This window comes from Mandrillus leucophaeus, unplaced genomic scaffold (assembly GCF_000951045.1).
Source record: "Mandrillus leucophaeus isolate KB7577 unplaced genomic scaffold, Mleu.le_1.0 Scaffold254, whole genome shotgun sequence".
In the NCBI taxonomy this organism is placed as follows: domain Eukaryota; kingdom Metazoa; phylum Chordata; class Mammalia; order Primates; family Cercopithecidae; genus Mandrillus; species Mandrillus leucophaeus.
Genome location: NW_012102632.1, coordinates 1,813,459 through 1,822,147, shown reverse-complemented (window position 1 = coordinate 1,822,147; position 8,689 = coordinate 1,813,459). Strand labels below are relative to the sequence as shown.

The window sequence follows — 8,689 nt, the reverse complement described above, 5'->3', positions numbered from 1 at the left end:
CGAGCTGGACGCAGTCGAGGTCTTCTTCTCGCGCACGGCCCGGGACAACCGGCTCGGCTGCATGTTCGTGCGCTGCGCGCCCTCCAGCCGCTACACGCTGCTCTTCTCGCACGGCAACGCCGTGGACCTGGGCCAGATGTGCAGTTTCTACATCGGCCTCGGCTCACGCATCAACTGCAACATCTTCTCCTACGACTACTCGGGCTACGGCGTCAGCTCGGGCAAGCCCTCGGAGAAGAACCTCTACGCCGACATCGACGCCGCGTGGCAGGCGCTGCGCACCCGGTGAGTCCGCCGGGTTCTCCAGTCCTGGCTTCCAGCTCTGGGGAGGCGGGGTGGAGGTCTCTTGGGGTCCCTGGGGCGGCCTGCCGGGACAGGGTCCCCTCCTCCGGGACTGTGGGCCAGCAGAGAGCCCCCTGGCCGCCGTAAATTCGCTTTTCTTGTCTCTCCCTGGCCTGCTCCCACCTTCTCCAAAAGCCGCGCCAGCGTTCAGGCTCCCGGAGAGCTCGCACTCAGAGGATTTTTGCCGGCTTTGGCTCGCCTGGGTGCCGCCGGCCTACCGGCTGGGTCTTTTGTGGCTCCGGTCACCGCTAGTGGCAGCGTGTGGGTGCTTAAGTACCAGGCAGAAAGAAACAACTTGGTTTGTGTTTCGTTTGCACGAGCTGAAGTGACCTTGGGCAAGGCACATGGGTTTCTAGACCTCACTTTCCTTCCCTGTAAAGTCAGTGGGTGAGACAGGATGGCTTCTGAAAGACTTTCTGGTTGTAAAGTGCCGGCAGGACAATGTCTGGGCAGCCTTGGAGGCAGCTGGAGGGTCGGGTGGAGAGGGGAGTTTGCCTCCTGATGGGGCAGAGTAGTGGCACTGTGGGGCAGGAAGTTAGCTGGTAGCTATGGGCCTGGCACCTTCCACACGGCCTCCATAACAGCCCAGGATAAGTTCGAATCTTACAGGGGCTGGGAAATCTCTGACCTTGAATTAGCGTTCACAGGACTGAAAAGTGTTTAGGGTGGGCCATCTGTGAGCCAGGCACAGACTGGGGGCATGGTTTAGGGGTTAGACCTGGTTGTTTTATAAGAAGCAAACCAAAAACCTGACTTTTATTCACAATTAGACAAAAGTCTGATACGTGGGCAGGTCAGGTTACTTGTTTGTGCTCCAGTTTGGGTATCTGTGACCTTTCCGACCTGCCTTATAGCAGTGATGGTGAAAATAGCCTGAGGCCATGTCTGTGATGAGATTTGATTTCTTCAGATGAAAGAGTCCCCAGAAGAAGTACACCAGGCATTATTGTCGCCATGGACCCTTGTATAGTTTTTATCTAAAACCCGTTTGCTTGGCTTATGCACATCACCAACGTTAATGATCTTTTTTTTTCGTTCGTACTCAAGCATATGTTCCTCAGTGACTCCTTGCCTGTCTGGGAAAATGGCTTGTCCAACAGGGAAGTACTTAGTATTTGCTGTATGTTGCATGTTTATGCCCTCCTGAAGTCCTGAAGGGGATGCCCTCATTGGGATTATAGCTTTTCGAAAGTGGCTTAGGTAGATGAGAATGTATCATATGCAGATGCATTGGGTCAGACTCTGTAAGTAGTTAAAAGCCACCTGTTCCAGTAAAGGGTTTCAAAAGTATGTGTCACACACAGTCGATAGCTTGCTAGAATTTGCTGTTGGCAAAGGTATTAAAAATAAGTTTGGCATTAGATCTTTAAAATTTGAAACATGAAAATGCTACCTTGAGTAGATTTTTAAAGAATTTCCATAGAACATTGCTCCTGTGTGTGCATGTTTGCATTACAGTGACAGCCTTTCACATGACTGGCACTTTGCCCCAAATATACAGGTGTGTCTGTGTTACAGCAGACGTGGAGCGTAGTTATTTCCTGGAGACTTTTTTTTTAGTCATATTTAGTTGAATTAAGGGGCGTCGTTTTGAATAATGTTGAATTATCTGATGGCGTATCAGTTGAATTAAGGGGAATTGTTTTGGATAATTTTGAATTATCTAATGGGATGTCTAAAGAGTACCCATGATTTATTTAATGTTATACCACAACTCATATCTAAGTTAATTTATTCACCTGTAAAATAGGTTAGAATTTAAAGGCTGCATGCGAAGCTTAGAATTTGAAGGAACCTTACAAATCCTCATGTCTTGTGCTTTTCAAACTGTTTTGACTGTAACCTCACAGTAAGAAATACATTTTACATTTTCATCAAGCACACATACACGTCTGTATCTACATACCTGAAGCTAATGCTTCACAAAACAGTAATTTTTCTATGGGCAACACACGTAGCAGAATATGTTGTTTTATTTCACTGTTTTGTTTTTTTTTTTTTTGAGACGGAGTCTCGCTCAGTTGCCCAGGCTGGAGGGCAGTGGCGCCATCTTGGCTCACTGCAAGCTCCCCCTCCTGGGTTCACGCCATTCTCCTGCCTCAGCCTCCCGAGTAGCTGGGACTACAGGCGCCCGCCACCACACCTGGCTAATTTTTTGTGTTTTTAGCAGAGACGGGGTTTCACCGTGTTAGCCAGGATGGTCTCGATCTCCTGACTTCGTGATCCTCCTGCCTCGGCCTCCCAAAGTGCTGGGATTACAGCTGTGAGCCACCATGCCCGGCCTATTTAACTTTTATAAAAAAAAGAAAAAAGAATGATGGTTGTGAATTGCTAAATTTATTTCCCAACTCATGTATGGACACTGCTCACGTTCACCCAGCTCATCTGACAGGAGGATAGTCTGGCGGCAAATCAGCAGTAGGTCTCTTGACTACCAGTTTAGTGCTCTTGCCACGGCACCATTGCTACGGTTGTCATATTTATCAGATTCTTCAAGAGGTGCATTTGTGTGTCTTGGTTATTCTGCTGACTTAGGAGTTACCTAATTCTGAAGCCAGTCAGCCCCTCAACCACTTTCCTGTTGCTGTTCAGTATGATTCTTCTGCTCTTACTTGCCTGGAACATACCCTATTCTCTGTTCTTTTACAGGTTAATTCAGGTCAGTGCATGGCAGGAATGCCTTCCATCCCACGTACCCATTCTTTTGTTACTGGGTGAGACTCTGTTTTCCACCGGCCATCCCCCATGTCCTCTTTGGGAATCTTTATCTTTCCTGCCCTCCTAGTTAACCACACTCCCCAGGACACTGATTGGAGAACTTGCCTTGTTCTGAGTCATCTCCGTCTCTGTAGTTAGATTATTCCACCAGGAGGACTGTAAGGTGCAGTGCCTTGCAGGCCCCAAAGCCCCACACTCAGGACTTTGCTCCACTCTTCTGCTCACACCTAGCCTTTTGTATCTGCTCTTCTCCTGTGCTAGGAACAATGGATCCTGACTGGATCTTAATTGGATTAGGACACTCTTTGTGTTCCCTGTGCACCTGGTACTTGGCCCCTTTGCTTGAGTTATCACAGTGTTGCTATATCTGTTATTTAACTGTATCTCCATTAAACTGAAAGATCTCTGAGGGCAGGGGCACTATGTCTTCTCTGTTCCTGACAGTTGGCACAGTGTCTTAAAATAATAGGCACTCATTGGTATTTGTTGAGTGAATTGCACATAATGGGTGCCCCATAAATAAGTGGGGTAAATTTAATTTTTCCTAAGTTAGACTCTTACAGGTACTTGGATCTTATTTTATCTTCAGGGTTTAATATCCACTGGTACAACCATAGACAAAAAAAAGGGCCAGATGTATTGGCTTGAGGCCTGATCCACTTTGTGTTCGTTGTATTGGTGTTCTTGTGACACTGAAAGGTCTGTATTGAAGAGAAAAACAATACTAACCCATCCTTTGTATGTCTCTACATCTTTTATCCCACTACCTATCTGTGCCAGCTCCTACGCATGCCAGAGTGAGCTGTCCAGCCCTCGAAACAGATGTAAATACTACCAGTATGCAGACCCCTTATGCGTGGATAAAGACAGTGAATCCCCGCAGATGATGAGTATTAAGGTGGGCATGTAATCCAGAGTAAGGGTTTCAGGAGGAAGTAGATTTGGTAAGAAAGGTGGTTGTTGCTGTTTGGCCAATAGATGATTATTTTAAACATTTGAAAAGTTACTGAAAAGAGTGTAGCGGAGAGGCAGGGTTTGAAGGAGCCAGGAAGAGTGGCATGAACAATAAGGAGAGCTCATTGAGCATGACGGAGAGCCCCAAGATCAAGACTTGTTTTATGTTTGCATTACTGGTAAGTAATATAAGTATGTTGTGAATACAAGCAATTGAGGGAATGAATTGAAATTACTTAGACATATCTGTGGAAAGGACACTGAAAATCAGGGTCACCTTATTGGAGCATATTGTCACTTGAGTTGGGGAAGTGAAGTGATTAATCTGCAGGAAAGGCTGCCTGTTGGTTAAGGTGGGAGTAGGCAGATTCAGCCTCCTCAACACACATCTTTCCAGGGGATTCTCTTAGGGCTGAGCAGTTTTAGATTGTGTGTGCACAAGTGGCAGCATGACTCAAGAGACAGTGAATCAGACTGATTTGAAACTATAAACCCAAACAAGCAAATAGCCCAAAGAATGAGGTGTAAAGGAGGCAGAGTATTTTAGCTGAAATATTTTAATGGAGAAACAGGAGAGTGAGACCTTTGTAACTCAGTTTGTTATCAGTGTTTGCTGATGCCATCCACAGAAGTCATCTTTGATCCTTCTTTTTGATGCTGGTGACAAAAGCTGTGGAGGAGAAAGGCATTTGGTAATGTAGGCAGAGAAACGTTGATACAGTCAGAGAAAGCAGATGCAGAGAGAAGAAAATAAGACTTTTCAGTGCCTTTAGTACAAAAGGCAAATTACAAAAGACTTAATATTTCATTTATTCCTTAATTTGACCAGTAAACCATTAAACATAGGCTGGGTGTGGTGGCTCGTGCCTGAAAACCCAGCAGTTTGGGAAGCCCAGGCAGGAGGATCACTTGAGCCCAGGAGTTCAAGACCAGCCTGGGCAACATAGTTAGGACCCCCATCTCTACAAAAAGTTTGTAAAAGTAGCCAGGTGTGGTGGTGTGTGCCTGTAGTTCCAGCTACTCAGGAGGCTGAGGTGGGAGGATTGTCTGAGCCCCAGAGTTTGAGGCTGCAGTGAACCGTGATTGCGCCACTGCTCTCTAGCCTGGACAACAGAGCGAGACCTGGTCTCAAAAAACAAAACAAACAAAAAACCCCAAACTGTTAAACACACATTTATTTATGCTCTGCTTGTGCCAGACCCTGTACTACATACTCTTGAAGTATCGTTAATTGCAAGCTGTTTCTTTTTGTTGTAAAAGGATGGAATAGATTTCAGAGGCATTTTGAATACGTAACTATGATTTGCTGTTTTATAACTTTTGTGTCAGTGATTCACAGGATCCATAATTGGAAAATCCATGTCACAGCAAAACTGTAGTGGCATCCTCTGAGGTCGTGGAACCCTTGAAAAACACCTTCTGTTGATTGTGAATGGTGTTCATGGCCAGCAGTCTCAGGGTGGAATTCTCCTTGAGTAGCATGTTACTTTCCTGGACATGTTGAAGTTAATAACCTAACTTCTTTGTTCTCAGTGTTTTCAGAGGGAATACTATGATGCCATTAAGGGAAGAAAGCTTAGAATTTCTGCTTGAGTTTGACTGATTAGGGAACAGAAAAACAGAAATGTGTCAGGTGTGGTGGCTCACACCTATAATCCCAGCACTTTGGGAGGCTGAGGTGGGCGGATCACTTGAGGTCAGGAGTTTGAGACCAGCCTGGCCAACATGGTGAAACCCCATCTCTACTAAAAAATACAAAAATTAGCTGGGTGTGGTGGCAGGTGCCTATAATCCCAGCTACTCAAGAGACTGTGGCATGAGAATGGCTTGAACCCGGGAGGCAGAGGTTGCAGTGAGCCGAGATTACGCCACTGCACTCCAGCCTGGGTGACAGAGCAAGACTCCATCTCAAAAAAAAAAGAGAAAAAAGAAAAACAGAAATGTTATGAATACTGTTTGACATAAGGGGAAAGCACAGTGATCTTTCTAGAAAGGAAATAGAATGTTGGCTTGCAATTCAAGGCAGCCAGTATGTGAACAGGAAGAATGTAACTCTTAAGAACAGACCTGTTGAAATTGAAGTAGGCACAGTCCATTTTGGGAATCCACTCAGAGCCCTTCTCTTTGGTCCACCTTCAGCCTGTTTCCAAGTGCTCTTTTGCCATACCTGGCTCTTCCGGCTTGCTTCGCTGTGTGGTTCTGCAGGTTTTCTCTCTTTATCAGTACCAGAATCTGAGCTCTCACGCTCTTCTCACCACAATTTACTTACCCATGGTTCTGTTTTGAGGGGCCTTGCTTTTCTCCAGTAATCCAGTTGCAAAGATGTGGCAGATGACTTCATTTTCTGTGTTAATGGGCAATAACTCCTTAATGTGTTCTCTTCCGAGCACAGTTGTTTTCATTTAGGGCACTCTTAGAGGCTCAGTCTTCTCTAAAATTCAGTCTTAGGTCAGGCACGGTGACACAGCCTCACTGAGACCTCCCTGTAGTCTCAGCTACTGTGAGGCTGAGGTGGAAGGATTGCTTGAACCCAGGAGTCTCAGACCAGCCTGGGCAACATAGTGAGACCTTGTCTCTACAAAAAATAAGTTAGCTGGGCATGGTGGCTCATGCCTGTAATCTCTGACCCTAGGATTTGAGACCAGCCTGGGCAACATAGCAAGAACCTGTCTCCAAAAACCAAAATCAAGTCTTAAAACTGTAATGATGCCATGGCATATTGGTGTAAAGAGCATTTTTTTTCCCCTGCGAAAGTCACTTAAATCATACGGTCCTGAGATTACTTAGAGCTTCCCTTTAAGCTCTACCTTATTTTACTGCTTCTTATTAATTCCCTACCTTATATTACTGCTTCTATTCCTCACTCTGTCTCCAAATTTAGTAACAACTCTCTTCAGTGTTGATAATCCCACATAAGACTCCAAAATCTGGCTTTAGGAATTGCACTGTTCATTTTGATAGCAGCTTTACCCACTGTACTGGATTTTGCTTAGGCTTGTGTTGAAACTATAAATCTGCTCTACTTTAAGAAGCCTATGTACAGGAATCCAGAGTCTCAACACATACAGTTAGGAGATTATTATTTGGATAACAGAGTGATTTTTTTGTTAGCGCTGCTTTAAATAATAGGCTTTCTAATTTCATCTAAAAGATGTGATTCAAAAAAGACAAGCAAAACCTTTTGGACTAGGAAAATTACTTCTGACTCCAGCACTCCCACTAATTCACTATGCCAGTTTTGTGCAGCTGTAACAGAAGACCTGCGACTGGGTAGTTTATAAAGAAAGAGGTTTCTTTCCCAATTTCTGGAGGCTGGGAAATGCAAGATCGAGGCACTTACATGTTTGGTGTCTGATGATGACTACTCTGCTTCCTGGCTGGCTTCTTGAACCACAGGCGGGAGGAAGGTTCTTGCTCAAAGCCTTGCTCCAGAAAAGCCAAAGGGCAAGCAAGGGAGGGGAGAGAGGCGCAGACTCCCTCTTTGATAAAGAAGCTTCTCTGAGATAAGGCATTATCTGTTCATAAGAGTGGAGTCCACATGGCCTGATCACCCATTAAGGGTCCCACCTCTTAATCCAGTTACCATGGCAACTAAATTTCAACACCAGTGTGGGAGGGCACAAGCATTCAAACCATAGCAGCCCTCTTAAACAAGACACTTCACACTTTTGGGCTTCACATTCCACTGTTTGAAACCTGAAACAATGAAATGTCATCCAGCTGCATGACTTCTGAGGTGTCTTCTGGTAAGTCTGTGTTTCGTGACTTTTAGGGAAAGCACCTAATGTTTTTGAATTTGCTTTTTCTTGACTACATTGGGAAATACAGTGGATTCACTCTGGTGCAGGGGATCTCCACCTTAGCTGTACTTTAGAATCTCCTAGGTAGACTTTTTTTTTAAGTGTGCAGGCTATGTATATGAGTGTGTGTGTGTACACACACACAGCCAGAGTTGAGACACACTAGCCTAGAAATGTCCAAGAGCCAGCGAGTATATTAAGATCAGCCCCGATTATAATTTGTTAAGAGTTGAAAAAATGGAATGTTAGAAAAGATTTTTTACACATTTATATACAGCTATCCTCCCTTACCTGTGGGGGATACATTCCCAAGACCCCCAGTGGATGCCTGAGCCTTGGAGAGTACCAAATCTGGTATACATTATGTTTTTTCCTATATGTACATAGCTACAATAAAGTTTAATTTACAGAGTAGGCACAGTAAGAGATTATCAGTAATAGGTAATAATAAAATAGAACAATTATACCAATACACTGTAATTAAAGTTCAGTGAATGTGATCTCTGTCTCACAGAATATCTGGTTCTGTACCGTGGATAGCTGAAACTGCAGAAAGCAAAGCAGTGGATGAGGGGAGAGTGCTGTAGATGGCTTCAGATACAGATCTTTGGTGGCCAGGAACCCACTCGAGTAAACCATATGAAGGGGCAGTCGTTGAAAAGAAATCATCACGTTCATATTTGTGAGATTCCAGGGAGCCTGAAGCTCCTGCCCCGTTCCTCTCTCTCTCTCCAGCTGCCTCTCTCTGGGGTTGGCTCCTCTCATCTCCTGTCCACGTGCCTGTCCCATTGCTCTTTCTACACTCAAACCTTTTCCCTCATTCACACTCGCTGCACATCACTGAGGCCCACCCCACCTAGCTTTGCTCTGACCTG

General features: G+C 45.1%; 1 protein-coding gene across 1 annotated transcript in view; it reads left to right on the top strand.

The window, feature by feature from the left end:
• Window positions 1-8,689, top strand: part of ABHD17C (abhydrolase domain containing 17C) — a 72,067-nt gene that overhangs the window by 3,965 nt on the left and 59,413 nt on the right. The window contains exon 2 of the mRNA XM_011983692.1: window positions 5-285. Coding sequence (XP_011839082.1) covers window positions 62-285 — 224 coding nt within the window. The 5' untranslated portion in view covers window positions 5-61. The remainder of the gene's footprint in view (window positions 1-4; window positions 286-8,689) is intronic.